This window comes from Antedon mediterranea, chromosome 3 (assembly GCF_964355755.1).
Source record: "Antedon mediterranea chromosome 3, ecAntMedi1.1, whole genome shotgun sequence".
In the NCBI taxonomy this organism is placed as follows: Eukaryota; Metazoa; Echinodermata; class Crinoidea; order Comatulida; family Antedonidae; genus Antedon; species Antedon mediterranea.
Window position 1 is genome coordinate 19,967,447 of NC_092672.1, and position 22,972 is coordinate 19,990,418.

The 22,972-nt window shown below is 30.8% G+C and overlaps 1 protein-coding gene across 1 annotated transcript; it reads left to right on the forward strand.

The window, feature by feature from the left end:
• Positions 1-1,032: 1,032 nt before the first annotated feature.
• LOC140043692 (uncharacterized) lies at positions 1,033-9,798 on the forward strand. Its single transcript, XM_072088193.1, has 10 exons — positions 1,033-1,265; positions 1,457-1,651; positions 1,817-1,978; positions 2,179-2,466; positions 2,701-2,781; positions 3,273-3,483; positions 5,795-5,839; positions 5,996-6,046; positions 6,797-7,321; positions 7,907-9,798. Exons 1-10 carry the CDS (start codon positions 1,044-1,046, stop codon positions 7,909-7,911), a joined length of 1,785 nt encoding a protein of 594 aa, XP_071944294.1. The 5' UTR covers positions 1,033-1,043; the 3' UTR covers positions 7,912-9,798.
• The last annotated feature ends 13,174 nt before the right edge of the window (positions 9,799-22,972 follow it).

A 22,972-nucleotide genomic window follows, 5' to 3' on the forward strand; every position in this document is an offset into this window, starting at 1 on the left:
CCTAGCAACTGAACACAACTGAATGCAACTATGAACCTCAACTGACTGCAACTGACAGGCGCACAACAATGTAGACATAAGCTTATAGTTACTTTCAGTTGCCCATGTTCTATTTATACTGTAACTGAGTGAAACTGAAAATTTTTAAACGTGTCACACGTGTGATATGGGTAACGGCGACCAGTCGCAATTGGTTTGTATATACTGGTTCCTATACAACTATGAATTGCGTTGTGCGTGTAGTAAGGTAAATTAATAGGCTCTTTAGAATTAATATTTTGCCTACAAAAGGGTTGACTGTATTAACAACCCATCAGTACAATTAGAACAAAAAAGCAGTTTGAGGTCTAATGTACATGTTTATACAATCAACTAATATAACATGAAAATGGACCATTTAAGTTAAATATTACATGCCCTACAAAAGAATTCACATTAAAGTAGAAACACTGTTTGAGATTTTGTCATTTTCAATTACAATATGAATTAATATAAATCAGCCTGTAACAGTTATGGAAGATTGTGACATTAGGTTGTTACATATTGTCTTGTAAACCACTGATCATGAGGATCACTGAGATCACGCAGATTGATCTCGCTGATCATATGAGTATTCTCAGTGGATATATCATTGTCAACACTTAGCTCAGAATATGCCTGGAGGCGCAAACAAAATCCAAGATGGCGACAAAAATTCAAAATGACTGCCCATTTGATTTAAATTTTATTTATAATGCCTATTAAATGCTCTTTCAGAAAATTTTTGATTGGGTATGTCATCCTCAGAATGTATTTTGTAATTTAACATATGACTTCTAAGTCCAAGATGGTCGTCAAAATTGTATAATGCCTATTTCCTTTTTAAACTTGTTTTTTTTTAAATTTACCACACACATTGAATACAAAGTAAAAATATTAAATGAAATATACTATATAGATAATACAGTATATCAGCGTGATCAGTAATCATTGTGATGAGTTATCAGCGATAGTAGCAATATGAATGCATTTATTAATTGAAGGTTATGCAGATGTACAAGAAAATGTTTGATAAAATGGAAGGAATGCCATATGCTCACCATGTAGATCGTGAAATGTACATGGTTGATAACACCATGAAATCACCTGAAGGTATTACAAAACTTAAGCAAAACGTTGGTAGATACATGAAGGAAATGGTGAGAGAAGTTCCAGTAAAGTGGGTTAATTTACAGGAAAGTTTGCAAAGAATTGGTGAAACAAAATTGTGTATTACGTTTGAGGAGGTAAAGTTTTGATTGTGGATTCCAATGTAATTATATAATATGATTATTTATTGTTACGTTGTTTTTATTCCTACAGACACTAATAATATTTATAGTCCTGGCCTATCATTGAATTTTCCATTAGATTTTCACCAGTCTCTACAAGTAATGTACTAAGTTAAGTTATTTATTTAAATTAAATTCTGTATTAGGTTTCCAAGATTGGCACTGAATGGGAAATTTCCGAAGAGGGGCTCGCCACTGCCATAGAGTATATGAATGACATTGGGATCATTTTATATTCGAGTTCTAACGAAAAACTGAAAAACACTGTGATAACAGATCTTCAAATGATGATTCAAATGGTGACAAAAGTGATCACGGTAGTTAAACCGTCTATTAAAGTGGTAGGTAGATAATGTATTTTATTATGATATTATATTGTCAAAAATGTGGATGTATAGGTGATGTTAATAATCTGTTCTTAGTAACTTGATGTGAAACAGTATAATTGTATTGATCATGTGACTGTACTGTATAAAGTAAGAATAAACTGGTTTTTTTTAATATAGAAGCAAATAAGGGTGCTGTGGAAAAGGCTAGATGAGGAAGGAATACTGGAGGAAAGACTGCTACGGTATTTATGGGAACATGAATTAGAGGAAGATCCACATCGCTTTGAAATCTTTACTGAAGTGATGAAGACATTTGGTTTGCTCTTTGAGAAATTGAAGGTAAGTTAATTCAATTCAATTTCTTTATTGCTGCTAACGCCATCAAGGGCTAATATCCACTTAAACATACTACATCATACAAACAAATACATATTTACATTTAAAATTGTTTTAAACATTTTAGATTGGCTGTCACTTAAATTAGCTTAAATGTTATACTTGTAATATTTTAATTTACAACACTTTGCTTACATCTGCAGGTAACCGAAGGTAACCGGGTATTCTTTGTTCCATCTCGAATGAAAACCGAGAAAGAGAGTCTTGAAGTTGAAACGGACAAAAAAAATATGGTTTCAATCTATCTTACACCTGTAGACTTTCTTCCTAATGCTGTCTACAACACATTGGTTGTTGCATTTCTGGACTTGATGGAGGAAAAAAATAAAGATGGCGACCAACTTGTGTCTCAAAACCGCAGTGAATTTGACTTTAAGGATCATGGGGTCAATCTAGGCACAGTGAAAATTGAAAACAAGCATGCATTAAAGGTTTGGAAATTATTCATTTTATTTATTTAATGTTTCAATTAAATATATTTAAAGACAAAATTGTAGATATCAAACAATGTTTTAAATGATTTCAATCAATCTTACTACTATTACACTATTACATTTTCAATTTTATAAATAAATTGAATGCTACATATATGATGAATACAATGGTAATGTTTTGCATTTATTATTTAGCTCATTTTAAATTAACAAAGACAATTTCCTCATCAGCTTGAAATAACTCATCTGACTGAAGTTGATGGTAATGCTAGAGGCCAAATGAAAGAACCGCAGCCAAGTTTCTGCATAGAGGTAAAGATTAGCATGATATGCCTATGTGTTATTAATAACATGTTTAACACCAGCACTTGAATGTAATGATTGCCAATAAACAATGGAAATGATCATATAAACGTTTAAGTCGCCATGTACGAAACTCAAATTGCTGACTCTAATCAAAATTACAAAAGACATACTTATAATATTTTATTCTACGATATGTATATAATGTCTTTTTTATTCACACCCAAAAACTATGTAAATTCATTCCACGCTGGACCACCTAGTCGTAGGCGTAAGGTATCCCAGGAAAACTTGATACCCCAAATTGGAATTTGGCAAACTGGCTAAATACTATATATAAACATCTTCCACCTTCTATGTAATCTTTGTTATCATGTAACACTCAGAGCCATTGAGGCACTCTGCTTAATTGTGTCAAGCACTTTTCCCTTTATGGGTTGGTTCAAGTTTTCAACCTATTATATTTTTAAATTATGTTCTACATTTTACTTGGTTTGTAGATGTTAAGATTTCTAAAGCATCAACTAGAAACTGTACTTGTCACTAGAGAAGGAGTTGGCTACAATCTATGTGTGTTGTGTACTGCTTGTAATCCAGCAGAGAAGCCTCATTTACATGATCTCAAAAAGTGCTTGAAACTAGATACTAATAGTGTTAAATGTGGCAATGAACGCATGATGACCATTCATTTAAAGTGGCTATTTTTGGAAGGTTAGTTTAAATTTTTGATTATCAGATCATCACAATTTTCTTCAATTGCAGTATTTTTTATTTGATACCACATGTACAAAGATATTTTTCATTTAGTCCAGAGACATCTACGAAGGCCGTTTTAATTATAGATAGGTTTTATTGTTAAAGTAATACATGGTTAAATACTTTTTTTTACAATATAATGAAAATCAGTTGACTAATTGATTGACATTCTATGAATTCTGCAGAATATGGGGAAACAATCTCATCAGTCGCAGGTTTGTTGATGATAATACCAGATAATAAAAATGTTTTTTATGTATTTACTAGTCCTTGCTAATGGTAGAAAATGATAACATGAAACTATCAGTATCCACCTAAGATTAAAAAAAAATGATAAACATGAAACTATCAGTATCCACATAAGATAAAAAAAATGATAACATAAAACTATCAGTATCCACCTAAGATAAAAAAAATGATAACATGAAACTATCAGTATCCACATAAGATAAAAAAAATGATAACATGAAACTATCAGTATCCACATAAGATAAAAAAAATGATAACATGAAACTATCAGTATCCACATAAGATAAAAAAAAATGATAACATGAAACTATCAGTATCCACATAAGATAAAAAAAATGATAACATGAAACTATCAGTATCCACATAAGATAAAAAAAATGATAACATGAAACTATCAGTATCCACATAAGATAAAAAAAAATGATAACATGAAACTATCAGTATCCACATAAGATAAAAAAAATGATAACATGAAACTATCAGTATCCACATAAGATAAAAAAAAATGATAACATGAAACTATCAGTATCCACATAAGATAAAAAAAATGATAACATAAAACTATCAGTATCCACATAAGATAAAGAAAATCATCAAGGAAAGAATATAATATTTTGTTGTTTTGTTATACAATACATTTTCATTGTAGATTCTGTCAGATTTACAATTGTTAGGATGAGATATAAACGAGCATTATAAATAATGTATTTCTAAAAATCATCATGTCTCAAGTTCAGCAAATTCTAAATAGAATTTAAACAAAAATCATAAAAGATGTGGTGGCTAGGTTTTTTTTTAAACGATTATACTAGAAATGGAAATATTTGTTTTTAAACAAAACTGTGTGAGCTATTATTTTAGGCCTTAATTATTACTGTATGTTATCTGAGATTAACAAAAGCATATAAGTATTAACTAACACTAATACACAAGCTAATTTTCCCACAAGCTGGCTTAAAAATCAAACTATTTAAAAAAAATTGATATGGTCTTCATTGCTAAGTAAATTTGGAAAAATGTTAGTATCTATATATAAATTTACGCAAGAGAAAAATTTGGTAAATCGCGCCTTACTTCTAGAATGTTTACTCGATGGTATATAAAGTTGGTTCGTACTTTCGGTACTGATTTTAACCACCTGATTTAACCCTGTTTACTAATTTAAATTGAGTTAGATAATTAGTTACTGACAATTAAAACAAATTTAGGTTCAACGATTTGCCCCAAATAGGGAGTTTTCCAATCTGTCTAATGGAATTCCATCTTGAAAAATACCTGCACACAATAATATGAGGATGCTTGAAATTTACCTATCTCCTTCTATGATAATTGTTTTTAATAGGCTGAAAACCGATTGAACACTTCGAGTATAGCATCATAATGTTGAAGACAGGTCGATTTTCTTTAAAAAATACTATTTTATAGATTTAATATACGTTTATACAAATGTATTGATTTGCGATGAATGAAAGATTTCAATCTCTCAGTCTCCCAGTATAAGTATTTGGTTTAACACAAGTAGGTACATTTATGGGCCCTTCGAAGATAAACTTAAATCTTTAAATATAGTATTGCAATACGTACAATACTGTAAATACGTATTAACCATTTTTCGGTGCCATTTGTATCGCAAATTTCTTATAGCGAGTGTGGGTACTGTTAGATATATAAACACAAAATATACAAAACCTTTGTATTAATTAATTATTTATTATAATTAAAAAAAATATAAACGTAGTAATGATGTATCGTTACATGTACTTTACTATTTCAATCGACTATGACAGTGACAGTTTTAACAAAGTATTAAATCGCAAATGTTCTACTCTATTTAGTGAGACAAATCTCATGACACAAAATACATGAATAAGGACCAATGTGAATGGCATAATAAAACAGTGTATCCTAGTGTTAAAAGAATGGTTTATTTAATAAAAACTAACTTTAAAATCTGTATTGAATGAATTGTAAGTGATACTGTTTTTGTTATTATGACTAATATGTTTATTTTGCATAGATACAACAACTGCTACTCCTCTGTCTACAAGCTCATTAGAGACAGGTTAGTGGTTATTATTAGATCATGTATCATATGGACAGTTTGTCTGAAAATACATGAATATACATAATAGCATAACATCTTGGTGTCATTAGCAGAATAGTTGATTTAATACTGGTATTCTTGATTATGACTAATGTATATGTTTATTTTGCATAGATGCACTTATTGCTGCTCCTTTGGCTGCAAGCTCATTAGGGACAGGTAAAGGTGAGTAACATTAGATAGGGCAGTGTTACAACCATTTATGTAGTACCAGCTATAATAAAACTACTGCTAAGAAAGAAACATTAAAGATATCATATCATTTATTTCATTTGAACAAATACAAACATGAAAACATAACAAATGTAAATCAATGAGGCACGATTACCTAAAATAACAGCGGAGAAGCCAAAATAAGACATTCAAACATATTTAAAACATAATTAAAAGTTAAAATTGCTGTATATGAATGACAAGATAGTTTAAATTGTATGAAGTTAAATATATTACAGCAAAATCCACCACAGGTTAGCTAATTCTTTAAAATAATCAAAGCCGAACAAATCAGAATGGAATCGTGCTCATATTTCTTCTAACTTTCAGAAACATCAAATTATCAACATTATTTTCTTTGATATTATTAATTTGAATACTATAATAACAATTTTCAAATAGTAGACAAAACTTTTCTACGTAGGAAAGGTGGTCAAAATAATAACTAAAACATCCTTGAAAACAAAACAGCAATTTGTTAAGAGATAGATTGACACACATATATAATATATATAAACTTTTATGGGGATAAAAATGCAATAATTATCCATCATTTGTTTTGCAGAAAATACATTGCAAGAAAAGTATTTTATTTTACTAAAATATAAATATGCTTATTTTGCGGTGAAACATTTTAAGATTTGTTTAAGAGTGACTGGTATCAATCATAGTATAATAACTCTCAAACACTTGTTTTTGTAGAGAATACATCACAAGAACAATTCAACAAGTTGAAGTATGATCTTGGTTTACTCTATATTGGTGAGCGACTGCTGTTGTTGAAATGCTGTCTATTTGAACACGTAGACTTACAGCACCTTGGCAAGTCAAGTTGCACAGCAAATTACCTATTAAACCAACTACATGAACGTCGTTATATCACATCTACTAATGTCCGTCTGTTGCTAGAGGTGGCTGAGATTTCACAGTTGAAAGATGCTGAAGATCTCATAAATCAATATGTTGTAACCAACAAGGTTCCAAACACTGATGAAGGAACAAAGTCAGTTTCACCATATAGGAAACGATTGTGCATGGCATTGCAGCAATTTGACCCACATAAGTTAAATGATGTAATTGCTTACTATGGATTGAACTTTGTTTGTTTACCAACAATTTGGGAATTAGTGTTTCACCTTGAAAGCAATAGAAAATTAGTAGAAGAATCAGAAAGAAAGAGGTTTGCTGAGCTTCTTGGACCAATCGCTAAGAAAATACTATTCAATGGTATGTATGTTGTATATTGTGCAAACATAATTTATAACAATTGAAGTCAATCTTTTTGATTTCTTACATACACAGTATGATTATAAATAATGTAAGCCATGTAAAGTATATTCAACTATAAATCACATCATAAATAAATATTGATAGCATAACCTGCATAATTACACCATAATTGTTAAAATAGTAAAAATCAATCAATATGTAATTAGTATTACCTAAAGAAATCTCATAATTATACTTTAAGACTTAGCATACATGCAAGACCATTAGCACTGTATATAATGTCTTGTTTGACACAACTTTATCTATGTTTGTTGATGAAATTACTACTCTTTAAAAACAGAAAGACTTTTGATGACATTACAAGTTTTATAATACGTTGTGCTTGCAAAAATCCTATTATGAAATATATATTTTGTCTTTGTCTAATTTGTTATTGTACCTACTCCTAGTTCCTTCCTATGTTACTATGTTATTGGTTAGTGAAAAGAATAAAAAATAAATTAATTTGAATTGAATTTTACCTATGATCACTTAAATGGCTTGTTTCAACTATATTATTAAGGGTTTTTCAATTTTTTTCAGATTAATAAGCAATTCCACTTCTATCTAGTCTAGCAGAAAATTGAAAGAGTACTACAGACATGTGACAAAATCAAGTAAAACATTGGAAGAAAATAAAAGAGTATAGTACCGTAACCAAAACGAGTCTCATTACCATGCGAGACAACCAAACGAGTAGGGTATCGTAACCAAAACAAGTATCATTACCATGCGAGACAACCAAACGAGTAGGGTATCGTAACCAAAACAAGTCTCATTACCATGCGAGACAACCAAACGAGTAGGGTATCGTAACCAAAACAAGTCTCATTACCATGCGAGACAACCAAACGAGTAGGGTACCATAACAAAAACAAGTCTCATTACCATGCGAGACAACCAAACGAGTAGGTTATCGTAACCAAAACAAGTATCATTACCATGCGAGACGTACATGCAAACAAATACACAGTTAAAAAGTAAAAATAAAACACCTGCAATACCATTAGTTACAATGTTATTCATCTTGTCAGATTACGTCCATACATGAAAGGTTTAAAATATTGGTATGTTGCTGTACTATATTATTTAGATTAATAGTTGAAACCAATCAAACTGTGGTATGTTTGTAAATATCATTCGTTTTGTATATCCTTGTTGAACTTTATTATTAGTATAATACAGAATATGTGCATTTCTAGTTTCAAACTTAGTAACATTCACTTGGAAACAGAATAATGTATATAATTATTATAAAGTGTCGATCATTTTGTATATTCTTGTTTGTATTCATTATTCAGTTAAACATAAGTTTATAAAAAGTATTACTTTTTAAGATGAAATACTTTGTTTTCTTTGAATATAATTAATCATTGGTGAACACTGGATTCTTGAAGGTCATCATGTGGATGTAAAATTCACATTTCACTGAGCATTCACAACCATTAAGAATAAATCTTAGTTACAATAAGAATATTCTGCAATGACAGTCAGTTTTAATGCCAACTTTTTTCACAATTTAATTTTTTTACTGCCATATAATTAAGTTTAGTGTTTAAATGTTTGTTTTACTTTGTTTTTCTGAATAAAGAAACCTTTATATATTAGTCTTTAACTGTGTATGATATTCATAAATTAACAACATGTATTTTAATGTATTTTTATGTATAAATTTAATAATCAGCAATTTTTCAAATTATTTTCTTAATGCTAACTCCTTTTCATAACTATGATACCAGTTATTCCGATATTTACTTTTCAATTCAATTTCGTAACCGATATATGGCTAGAAATCCCATTTCTAGCCGTCCAATCTAATGGAATGGTATTGATGCTTTTATACAACATACTTGTTATATAATCTATCCACATTTCTTGTTTTATGTAGTAAATATCATGTTTTTAATTGTTACCGTCTTTTCTTATTTGTTTTTAAGATTGCCAAACCTTGTACGGCTTTGCTATTCTTTCCATTTAAATATATGTCGGGATTCTATTGTGATACATCTAGTGAATCACACAAATCAATTGGTTACCCACCAATTATGCCCAGTCTCAGCTGAAATATGTCCTATGTGTTCACAACCCTTATATATATATATATATGTATAAATCAAAAGAAAGTAAAACATGCAAACTAGATTGAAAATGAAAGCCATTTATTATACGATTGTACACAGCTAATATGTTATGATACCATATTATATAGGAATCAGTTTATAAAATGTAGTGTTAACTATCTGTCGGTTATTTTGTACTCCAAAGCAGATGTATTTTGTGATGTAGTTAAGTATCTATGGACGTTTAATTACGAAAGGAAAATTATAAAACATATTTTAAATATTTTTATATCACTATTTTGAATTTAAAGTATCTAATTTACAGTACTAAATTGTTTATATTTGTATGATAAAATATTATAAATGAATAAAAGCGGGATGATATTTCCATGAAATATTTTTGAATACCGTGATAATAATTTGTATATTTTGAGCTTAATTCATTTTAAATCTTTGTCATTGTAAGAAGAGAACACCAAGTATTGCATCCGCGTCTCTTTGGTTGTCGTTTAAATATCACGTCATCGTTCATCATCATTGCCGTTCGTGTTCATTATCATTGTCACTATCGTCATTATTATCAAATCATTCGTCACCATCATTCGAAACGGTATATTAAAATGCAACATATTTTTTCGGAATTCTGTGGGGCAATTTGTACGAATGCGTGTCTTTAAATTATCTCTAGACTTCAAAAGTACATAATTAAATGCACCGTGCAGGAATCAGTAACTTCCAGAAAGAGATCCAAATACTTTGAGGAACTGTAAGCACGCCGAAAAAAAAACAACTCATCATGGTGAAGTGAACATGAACAAGGCCAACAGCCATAAGTCGCGTGCTAATACGCATAGTGATACCGGACCGACAGACCGACCGACCGACCGACATAGTGAACTATAGAGTCGCGTCCACGCGACTAAAAATAGTAGGCAAACATCATGAGTAAAAAATGGTCACGATAACTGGTGTGTAATACAAAATTGCTCAGTTGACCATAAATACAATAATATGATAATACGTCATAATCATCGTAACCAACAACATTAAATAGTTAGATTATTCCTCATGAATGCTATAAATAATAAACTGAATGAAGCTACTCTAAATAAATATAAAGTTTAGTTTGGAGTTAACCGCTTAATGATGAGACCAGTGAGTTTGCAGAATTTGATAATTACCAACTTAATACAAAAAATAGAAAGACAAAAGAAAGGAGGTGGTCTATATTGCCAACGGAACTATTATGTGAGACACTTACCGACCACAACAAAAGGAGGTGGTCTATATTGACAACGGAACTATTATGTGAGACACTTACCGACCACAACAACTGCCCTTTTGAATGCCTTTTGATTAAAGTTACATTACCAAGAATGTGCAAACTCTTTAGCACCAATCGGTCGAACCATCGCAACTTTATTCTTATATGCCCGACGAAAGAGATAAATACTAAGATCATAAATCACAATGAAGACACAGTTCTACGAGAGTTCGTCAGTTAGATCTTTCGGCCAATGTATACAATGGAGATGATCCTTTTCTCTCGGATGGTAATGTTAATGCCAAAACTAATTTATATAATTCAATTATGCATGATACTTACAATGGGCATTTCCCAGTGATTACTAGCAGTAAGCGGGTTACAGATAAAACTGACGCACAACATAAGAAAATTAGTTAATTAATTAAGTTGCTAAATTTAATTTGAGATAAATTTTAAAAGCTGATCAATGGGCCAGACTTCGGAATTTTGTACAAAAAATAATTTAGTTTACCAGCATAATTGCCATCAAGAGAACCTCCCCAGTTATATTCATATACTTTTTTTTGTATAATTTGTTCATCATTTGTATATTGTAATTGTATTTCTTTCATACGGTCTCGTGGAAGAACACATTTTGTTGTGAACGAGCCTCCGTTTTAAAATAAATATATTGTTATTATTATATATGCCTGGAAAGTACGGAAAAGGCTTAATATAGCTTGATTTAAAAACATCTAAAGCTGGTCATCCCGACAATTAACCAGTGAGCTTAATAATGGATTTTGCACCTACTAACTCCAATTATCACGAATATGTTGAACAGTGTACTAGTGAAAGATATTTTTTTTGGAGGATTGGAAGAAGTCCACTCAGTTTACAATATAAAAGGTTAAAAATGCCAAGACTTTAAATGTGCTTAGACCTATCTCGCTCTCTCCATTTTTGTTTGAATATTTCATTTTTCAATGGATTCTCTAGAATAACAGTGACGGATAAGAGGCAATAGCTGCAAGCAGAGCTCGACAACTTTCCATCTTATCAGCGTCATTGACAAATCCTGAAGGGTTTTAAGAGAGATAGCTTTGATGCAAATATTTGTGTTCATCGTGTAGGTCACTCTGTATGTATCAATAGGTTAATTGAGCTTAGGATTTGGTCGTCAATAGCACATCATGAATACTCGATTTGCGGGAGTGGTCTCTGATACATACCAATTAACTGTGGAGTACCTCATGGTAGCCTACTTTAATAGCACCCACCCTTTTCCTGGTGTTATTCAATGATGCACTCATTGTGTGCTGTGGAGGTTACAGTTACTTAAACAAGTGGTGCAATGTAACTGGTAATATGACACCGAAACTATCTAAATGTAAGGTGATGTCGTTACAACTATTAAGATGTTATTAAATTTGAAGTAAAAATGATTCAGTATTAAAGGTGTTGAAAATAATTACTCGATATTGTTATTCATAATAATTTAAAATGTGATACGAATACTGAGGAGATTGTTTCAAGAGATCTGTGTTTGAAAATGATATATTGATAGATCTATTTATTGAACAAACAGTAGGCCTAATAAAAAAAAAGATGTGTGGGAAATGTATGTAGTTGAAACCGAAACACGACATAAACGCGCTGGTACAATATTGTGTGTATGCATTTGACGGAGCGTTATTTGAGAGAAAATGCCCCAGGGCATTTATTATTTGAGGAGGTGGAAGGGTGGGCGTTTATTTCAAATGATGTTTTATGAAGGGGACGCGGCGCGTCATTCAAAGCGGAGCGTTTATTCGAATAAATACGGTAGGTTATTAGTTTTAATAAGTTAATCACTTCCGTAAAAAAACGACAAATGACAAAATAAAATGGTTAAATTCTCTCAAAAACCCATTTACTTGTAGCAATTTGACTCTTTTTAAAATTACAGTTTTTCAGGTAAATTCAATTTTTGTCAAAGTGGATAACTATTAATGTGACATTAAAATGGCATCTGTAATTAACGTGGCCAAAATTACATTGCAATGATTATGTTGACACCTTAAATAATGAACAAAATATATATTGCGATATTAATTTGATTAAAAAATCAGGATTAGGATATGACATTAAACAAACTTAAAAAAAAAACGTTATCACCACTTAATACGAAACGATATGGGAAGACAACTTTAGCTTATGGTTATAAAAGATATCTCTGATTATTTGATGATAAATAGATGATTATTGATGATGTATGAATTATTTGATCACAGTCATTCCAAATTACATCTTTCTTGCGTCTTTTAGTTAATAGATTATAATGATTAAGACATGGTTTGTTCTTCCAGGCCTAAAAGGCTGTCGATTGCTTGATGATCGATTGATGAATAGGGTCACATCCCTACCATAGGCCTAGGTCTGCAATATTTATTACACAATAGTATATCCTGACTTGCAATGATCTCAACCATGATCCTGTTTTAGAATGATTTTTTGTTGTTGAAATTAGATAAATTCGTATTATTAGGCCTACTTTAAATTTATTAACATCACGTCATTTCAGTAATTTTCCAGGTTATTTCTTTAGACTTTGACCAAAGAATATATATCACAAGAATGAGTATTCCGCGATTTTTGCATGAGAGCTCCAGAGAGAGTGATGCCCGCCCTAATAAGGGCGGATGTATACATACTAAATAAGACTTGATTTAATAGATAGATAGAATTATGATAATATATTTTGCAATTGTAAACTATTTTATAATACATATTTATTAACAAACTAGTGTACATTCACTTTTACAGACAATTATTTACTAACATGCTAAATTAGTTCACGAAAAAAGGCCTAACACAGCAATAGGTGGTCCAGCCTTTGATTAGTGAAACCGTCACAAAAAGTTGTATACATCCCAGATACATCCTCACTCATGGCGGCGCCCTACCACATGGACAAGGAAAATCGCGGATTACTCATTCTTGTGAGTCGTCGGCAGAGGTCGCACACGTGTGAGTACTACCATGGAGCATGGATTAAAGAATCGAATGCATGGAGTAAAGAATAAATTACTTTCTGTGATATAAGTATTATTTAGAATGCTGTGGTGTGGATATATTTGAATCTATTTTAAATGATTTAGATATACGTTTATTATTATAATAATAATCTTAAACGGGCAATAAACTTGTACTTGTGTCTTGTACATTTACTCTTGCAGGCCTAATGTGTTCTAATAAAAACAGAAATGACCATTAAATCAGTTAATAATACATTAAGTAGCCTATTTTAAAACTCTGGTTATATAGGCCTATTGTATGTCTAATAATTATTGTATATTATCAAAAATACTTAAATAAGCCTATGCCTTCGTAAGAAAATAGGAGGAACAAAATAACATTACAGTATTTCGAAATGATTCCTTTTTTATAGCGATTTTTGGAAAAAATAATATTTATTAAGGCTTGAATTATTTCAGGATTATACAGTTCCACAGTAAAACCTACCAACATTGGATTGCGAAAACTCTGAAAAGGCTACTACTGCTATTGTTTTAAAACAATGAGGGAGTGTCTTGAATTCCATCTTAGACAATGAAGGTGGTGTAGCATGGTTGTTTTTTTATTAACATAACAATGAAATGTGTTACGTTTCGTGTCTTCAATTTGTTGAAGTGTTATTAACAGCAAAGTTAAATATAAAAATAATGGTGAATTATTTTATGTTTTTAAAAATTAGAGGGAAGCTAGATTGCTTGTTGTGTGTGATTAATGGAGATGTTAATATTAATGTTACATTTTATTATGTTATTTATCCAATATTTATTATTTTTATAAATTGTCACGATTGTTGTAATTCAGTTTGTTAACTGCAAGAACAATTTAAATAAATAAACCTTGTTTATTATTGTTGTTGCGTCCGTTTTCACTTACATTTCTTTTCTTACGTTATGTTAATATAATATGTTCATTTTTGGTTTTATATTTATTTTACTCTGTACAGTATTTGTAAAAATAAATGTTATTAAGTTGTGGTATACATTACTGATTCTGATTTTAATGTACAAATTATATGTGGCAAACTTCACCGACATTGATATACAGTAACAACAACGATAAATGAAGAAAAACATAATTAAAAGTTAATATTTATTTGTAAAGTACACACACTCTTTTTCATTATAACTTATAGAAGTGCATATCCTTAAATTAATCTAATGACAGTACTGTATATAACTTGCATTTCTTTCAGTCTTAAATATAATCGTTGGGGCACATTTTCCGACCGGTACAAAAATGAAAACATTTCATTTTCTTATGTCATTATTTATAATTCAATCTTTATATAAGAAAAAAGAAAGCATGATTTTATGTTCAATATCACAAAATACACATTAAATCTCATTTAATTTGATTTATAAATAAAAGTAACATTTTGTTGTACTTAGTTAATAATAAAACGTCAGATATTTATGACTTTATAATCTCACATAAAAAAAAGTAGGGTAAGTGATCTAAGTATAACATCGAAACTTTGCTGTATAATGTCTAATTTCATAACGTGATTCACTAGTTATTACAAAAGTTAGTAAAAAGACTTAAACAAATCAGTTGTTTGTTTGATTTCATCGTAGTGTTACATGAAAAAGGAAATTTTGTAAATATATAATTTTGTGTGTTTTCGCTTGCATCGTTATTAATTTTGGTTTGATTTATTACAGTTAGGCCTCTAAAGTTAAAGTTTAAAAGTATAGTCACCTACAAAAAGCGCATGATGACACAAGCGCAGTCGGTTACTTGCAAGAAGTTTGGCTAAACAATGATCATTATTTATTAATAACGCTTTTAAGTTAGGCGTTTACCGTCACACAATACACACACACAATTCGGTACATTTAAGGATTCTTTTTTTTGTAATCGGTAAAACAATAACCGGAGTGCGCACATCTTTATAAGAGAACCTCATTTTAGAGAATATTACTTATTTCTGAATTGCCATCTGAATTGTTAACTACACTTTTACTGATTATCTACGAACCATGAACGATTGTATTGAATGTCGCGAACCCGTAACGGAACAGCAAGAAGGACCGTTTTGCGAAGAGTGTCAGAGATGGCAACATCGTCGGTGTAACTCAGGAGTGAAAAGAGGAGCAGCGTACAGGTTAGCCGTCGAAGAGGGTTTTATTGATTGGACATGTAGAGAATGTGCTCCAGAAAACAACGTCCAACCGGTGCCGCAACTGGAGATTTTTGCAGCCGACCTTGGCGACTTTTTAGAACCAATCGTTCATAGAAGAAGAGGTACTGAATCTTTACCCTGAACCACAACCAATACCAGTGATGCCTGCTGTTGATGATGACATCGTTACTTATCGGCGATTAGCAGGAACAACAAAACGTAGGAATGTAAGCTCTTAAAATATTTATAATCTATTCTTTGTAATTTTTTTTTTATTATCGCATTTCTTGTGAAAACCAACTTAACCTTCTGTTGTTTCAGGACTCGCTTGTAGACAGTCATGGGTACCAATATACAGAGAAGATTGATAAAAGACGGGCAAATACAACATGGAGATGTTTTCTCAGAAACAAGAATGTGACGTGCAAAGCAACAGTGTTGGAGAAGAATGGAGTTGAAACATTGTGGGATGAGTACCGCGAGGGCCAACGTAGTGTACGTTCTCAAATGCTTGCCGCGAGTAAACTTATTACTCGCGATGCTCGCGTTGAATAGTGCTAATGTATGTATGTTAGTTAAATTAGTTAAAAAATTAGTAAAAAATCTTATGTTAGTAATAAACATTAAATATAATTTTAAACTATTTGCAAAATACGTTAGTTAAAAACTTTTGTAATATAACATGTTATTGCTAGAAATAAAGTCAATTTTAATGTATGTAAAGAAGTAAGATATTAGTAAAAATCGTATGCTAGTAATAAACATTAAAAAAGATATTGTTTCATTGTTAAATTTTAAACTATTTGCAAACTATATTACTTATTAGTTAAGTAGTTTTGTAATATAACATGTTATTACTAGTAATAAAGTCAATTTTAATGCATGCTAGTGGTTATATAGGAAAAAAACAATTATAAAATATAAATGTTATATTATATGTTTATTTATAAAATATGGTAGTTAAGTTAATTCGTTCGTAAATTCTCAAACTTATAACATGTCTAAATAGAAATACAGGAATTGATAATAAATGTGTTAAGATTGTATATAATAAAATAATTTTCATTTTTCTCTATCTGTGATGAATCTAACTGTATCTGAAAAGAAATCGTAATATTATATACAATAATACAAATCTAGAGAAAAATCGGTAAAGCAATGCACCCCTATTTTTTTAATGGAATAAGCCACGGAGATCGCCAATCTAAACAATGCATTTAATATAAACAATGCAAGCAAGCCTGGCGTTCCATACTAAATACATGCGGCCGAACTCGTTGGCGGCCGAACACGACGGTATTCCTACATGGAATGTGGTGGCACAAAAAAGTTTTCAGGAATCATGACTGTTAGTGTTGACATATTTTGAACTTTAGTTCCCGGTAATATTTTACATATTTTATGGTAAAGTTAAGCTATCAGTGACTTGTAAAGGATAACAATAGGCCATTCCAACAATACAGGTGCCTAAGCCTAAGTTTTAAAACATGAAACCAGGTCATTCCGTGTCTTAAATGTACGTTTTATGGTAATATGATAAAAAGAAAAAAAACAATGCACTACTAAGTTTGTGTTCATTATCATTGTCACTATCGTCATTATTATCAAATCATTATTCGTCACCATCATTCGAAACTGTATATTAAAATGTAACGGATTCTTTCGGAATTCTGTGTGTCACCTCATTAGTGCAGCAATGTGTACTAATTCGTGTCTTTAAATTTTCTCTAGACTTTAAATGTACGTAATTAAATGCACCGTGCAGGAATCAGTAACTTCCAGAAAGAGATCCAAATACTTTGAGGAACTGTAAGCACGTCGAAAAATAACAACTCATCATGGTGAAGTGAACATGAAAAAGGCCAACAGCCATAAATCGCGCGTGCTAAAACGAATAGTGATACCGGACCGACAGACCGACCGACCGACATAGTGAACTATAGAGTCGCGTCCACGCGACTAAAAATAGTAGGCAAACATCATGAGTAAAAAAAGGTCACGATAACTGGTGTGTAATACAAAATTGCTCAGTTGACCATAAATACAATAATATGATAATACGTCATAATCATCGTAACCAACAACATTAAATAGTTGAAAACAGTTAAAACTGAATGAAGCTACTCTAAATAAATATAAAGTTTAGATAGGAGTTAAACGCTTAATGATGAGACCAGTGAGTTTGCAGAATTTGATAATTACCAACTTAATACAAAAAATAGAAATACAAAAAGGAGGTGGTCTATATTGCCAACGGAACTATTATGTGAGACACTTACCGACCACAAGAAAAGGAGGTGGTCTATATTGACAACGGAACTATTATGTGAGACACTTACCGACCACAAGAAAAGGAGGTGGTCTATATTGACAACGGAACTATTATGTGAGACACTTACCGACCACAACAAAAGGAGGTGGTCTATATTGCCAACGGAACTATTATGTGAGACACATACCGACCACAACAACTGCCCTTTTGAATGCCTTTTGATTAAAGTTACATTACCAAGAATGTGCAAACTCTTTAGCACCAATCGGTCGAACCATCACAACTTTATTCTTATCTGCTCGACGAATGAGATAAACACTAAGATCATAAAATCACAATGAAGACACAGTTCTACGAGAGTTCGTCAGTTAGATCTTTCGGCCAATGTATACAATGGAGATGATCCTTTTCTCTCGGATGGTAATGTTAATGGCAAAACTAATTTATATAATTCAATTATGCATGATACTTACAATGAGCATTTCCGAGTGATTACTAGCAGTAAGCGGGTTACAGATAAAACTGACGCACAACATAAGAAAATTAGTTAATTAATTAAGTTGCTAAATTTAATTTAAGATAAATTTTAAAAACTGATCAATGGGCCAGACTTCGGAATTTGGTACAAAAAATGATTTAGGTTACCAGCATAATTGCCATCAAGAGAACCTCCCCAGTTATATTCATATACTTTTTTTTGTATAATTTGTTCATCATTTTTATATTGTAATTGTATTTCTTTCATACGGTTTTGTAGAAGAACACATTTTGTTGTGAACGAGCCTCCGTTTTAAAATAAATATATTTTTATTATTATATATGCCTGGAAAGTACGGAAAAGGCTTAATATAGCTTGATTTAAAAACATATAAAGCTGGTCATCCCGACAATTAACCAGTGAGCTTAATAATGGATTTTGCACCTGAATTAACGCCAATTATCCCGAATATTTTGAACAGTGTACTAGTGAAAGATATTTTTTTTTAGAGGATTGGAAGAAGTCCACTCAGTTTACAATATGAAAGGTTAAAAATGCAAAGACTTTAAATGTGCTTAGACCTATCTCGCTCTCTCCATTTTTGTTTGAATATTTCATTTTTCAATGGATTCTCTAGAATAACAGTGACGGATAAGAGGCAATAGCTGCAAGCAGAGCTCGACTACTTTCCATCTTATCAGCGTCATTGACAAATCCTGAAGGGTTTTAAGAGAGATAGCTTTGATGCAAATATTTGTGTTCATCGTGTAGGTCACTCTGTATGTATCAATAGGTTAATTGAGCTTAGGATTTGGTCGTCAATGGCACATCATGAATACTCGATTTGCGGGAGTGGTCTCTGATACATACCAATTAACTGTGGAGTACCTCATGGTAGCCTACTTTAATAGCACCCACCCTTTTCCTGGTGTTATTCAATGATGCACTCATTGTGTGCTGTGGAGGTTACAGTTACTTAAACAAGTGGTGCAATGTAACTGGTAATATGACACCGAAACTATCTAAATGTAAGGTGATGTCGTTACAACTATTAAGATGTTATTAAATTTGAAGTAAACATGATTCAGTATTAAAGGTGTTGAAAATAATTACTCGATATTGTTATTCATAATAATTTAAAATGTGATACGAATACTGAGGAGATTTTTTCAAGAGATCTGTGTTTGAAAATGATATATTGATAGATCTATTTATTGAACAAACAGTAGGCCTAATAAAAAAAAAGATGTGTGGGAATTGTATGTAGTTGAAACCGAAACACGACATAAACGCGCTGGTACAATATTGTGTGTATGCATTTGACGGAGCGTTATTTGAGAGAAAATGCCCCAGGGCATTTATTATTTGAGGAGGTGGAAGGGTGGGCGTTTATTTCAAATGATGTTTTATGAAGGGGACGCGGCGCGTCATTCAAAGCGGAGCGTTTATTCGAATAAATACGGTAGGTTATTAGTTTTAATAAGTTAATCACTTCCGTAAAAAAACGACAAATGACAAAATAAAATGGTTAAATTCTCTCAAAAACCCATTTACTTGTAGCAATTTGACTCTTTTTAAAATTACAGTTTTTCAGGTAAATTCAATTTTTGTCAAAGTGGATAACTATTAATGTGACATTAAAATGGCATCTGTAATTAACGTGGCCAAAATTACATTGCAATGATTATGTTGACACCTTAAATAATGAACAAAATATATATTGCGATATTAATTTGATTAAAAAATCAGGATTAGGATATGACATTAAACAAACTTAAAAAAAAAACGTTATCACCACTTAATACGAAACGATATGGGAAGACAACTTTAGCTTATGGTTATAAAAGATATCTCTGATTATTTGATGATAAATAGATGATTATTGATGATGTATGAATTATTTGATCAAAGTCATTCCAAATTACATCTTTCTTGCGTCTTTTAGTTAATAGATTATAATGATTAAGACATGGTTTGTTCTTCCAGGCCTAAAAGGCTGTCGATTGCTTGATGATCGATTGATGAATAGGGTCACATCCCTACCATAGGCTTAGGTCTGCAATATTTATTACACAATAGTATATCCTGACTTGCAATGATCTCAACCATGATCCTGTTTTAGAATGATTTTTTGTTGTTGAAATTAGATAAATTCGTATTATTAGGCCTACTTTAAATTTATTAACATCACGTCATTTCAGTAATTTTCCAGGTTATTTCTTTAGACTTTGACCAAAGAATATATATCACAAGAATGAGTATTCCGCGATTTTTGCATGAGAGCTCCAGAGAGAGTGATGCCCGCCCTAATAAGGGCGGATGTATACATACTAAATAAGACTTGATTTAATAGATAGATAGAATTATGATAATATATTTTGCAATTGTAAACTATTTTATAATACATATTTATTAACAAACTAGTGTACATTCACTTTTACAGACAATTATTTACTAACATGCTAAATTAGTTCACGAAAAAAGGCCTAACACAGCAATAGGTGGTCCAGCCTTTGATTAGTGAAACCGTCACAAAAAGTTGTTTACATCCCAGATACATCCTCACTCATGGCGGCGCCCTACCACATGGACAAGGAAAATCGCGGATTACTCATTCTTGTGAGTCGTCGGCAGAGGTCGCACACGTGTGAGTACTACCATGGAGCATGGATTAAAGAATCGAATGCATGGAGTAAAGAATAAATTACTTTCTGTGATATAAGTATTATTTAGAATGCTGTGGTGTGGATATATTTGAATCTATTTTAAATGATTTAGATATACGTTTATTATTATAATAATAATCTTAAACGGGCAATAAACTTGTACTTGTGTCTTGTAAATTTACTCTTGCAGGCCTAATGTGTTCTAATAAAAACAGAAATGACCATTAAATCAGTTAATAATACATTAAGTAGCCTATTTTAAAACTCTGGTTATATAGGCCTATTGTATGTCTAATAATTATTGTATATTATCAAAAATACTTAAATAAGCCTATGCCTTCGTAAGAAAATAGGAGGAACAAAATAACATTACAGTATTTCGAAATGATTCCTTTTTTATAGCGATTTTTGGAAAAATTAATATTTATTAAGGCTTGAATTATTTCAGGATTATACAGTTCCACAGTAAAACCTACCAACATTGGATTGCGAAAACTCTGAAAAGGCTACTACTGCTATTGTTTTAAAACAATGAGGGAGTGTCTTGAATTCCATCTTAGACAATGAAGGTGGTGTAGCATGGTTGTTTTTTTATTAACATAACAATGAAATGTGTTACGTTTCGTGTCTTCAATTTGTTGAAGTGTTATTAACAGCAAAGTTAAATATAAAAATAATGGTGAATTATTTTATGTTTTTAAAAATTAGAGGGAAGCTAGATTGCTTGTTGTGTGTGATTAATGGAGATGTTAATATTAATGTTACATTTTATTATGTTATTTATCCAATATTTATTATTTTTATAAATTGTCACGATTGTTGTAATTCAGTTTGTTAACTGCAAGAACAATTTAAATAAATAAACCTTGCTTATTATTGTTGTTGCGTCCGTTTTCACTTACATTTCTTTTCTTACGTTATGTTAATATAATATGTTCATTTTTGGTTTTATATTTATTTTACTCTGTACAGTATTTGTAAAAATAAATGTTATTAAGTTGTGGTATACATTACTGATTCTGATTTTAATGTACAAATTATATGTGGCAAACTTCACCGACATTGATATACAGTAACAACAACGATAAATGAAGAAAAACATAATTAAAAGTTAATATTTATTTGTAAAGTACACACACTCTTTTTCATTATAACTTATAGAAGTGCATATCCTTAAATTAATCTAATGACAGTACTGTATATAACTTGCATTTCTTTCAGTCTTAAATATAATCGTTGGGGCACATTTTCCGACCGGTACAAAAATGAAAACATTTCATTTTCTTATGTCATTATTTATAATTCAATCTTTATATAAGAAAAAAGAAAGCATGATTTTATGTTCAATATCACAAAATACACATTAAATCTCATTTAATTTGATTTATAAATAAAAGTAACATTTTGTTGTACTTAGTTAATAATAAAACGTCAGATATTTATGACTTTATAATCTCACATAAAAAAAAGTAGGGTAAGTGATCTAAGTATAACATCGAAACTTTGCTGTATAATGTCTAATTTCATAACGTGATTCACTAGTTATTACAAAAGTTAGTAAAAAGACTTAAACAAATCAGTTGTTTGTTTGATTTCATCGTAGTGTTACATGAAAAAGGAAATTTTGTAAATATATAATTTTGTGTGTTTTCGCTTGCATCGTTATTCATTTTGGTTTGATTTATTACAGTTAGGCCTCTAAAGTTAA

What these genes read in the sequence shown, in the direction of transcription:
- LOC140043692 (XM_072088193.1), top strand. Translation starts at nt 1,044, where the DNA reads ATGTTTGATAAAATGGAAGGAATGCCATATGCTCACCATGTAGATCGT. An exon ending in AAAACAAGCATGCATTAAAG is followed by an intron (nt 2,467 to 2,700) that starts GTTTGGAAATTA and finishes TTTCCTCATCAG; the next exon opens with CTTGAAATAACTCATCTGAC. An exon ending in AGCCAAGTTTCTGCATAGAG is followed by an intron (nt 2,782 to 3,272) that starts GTAAAGATTAGC and finishes CTTGGTTTGTAG; the next exon opens with ATGTTAAGATTTCTAAAGCA.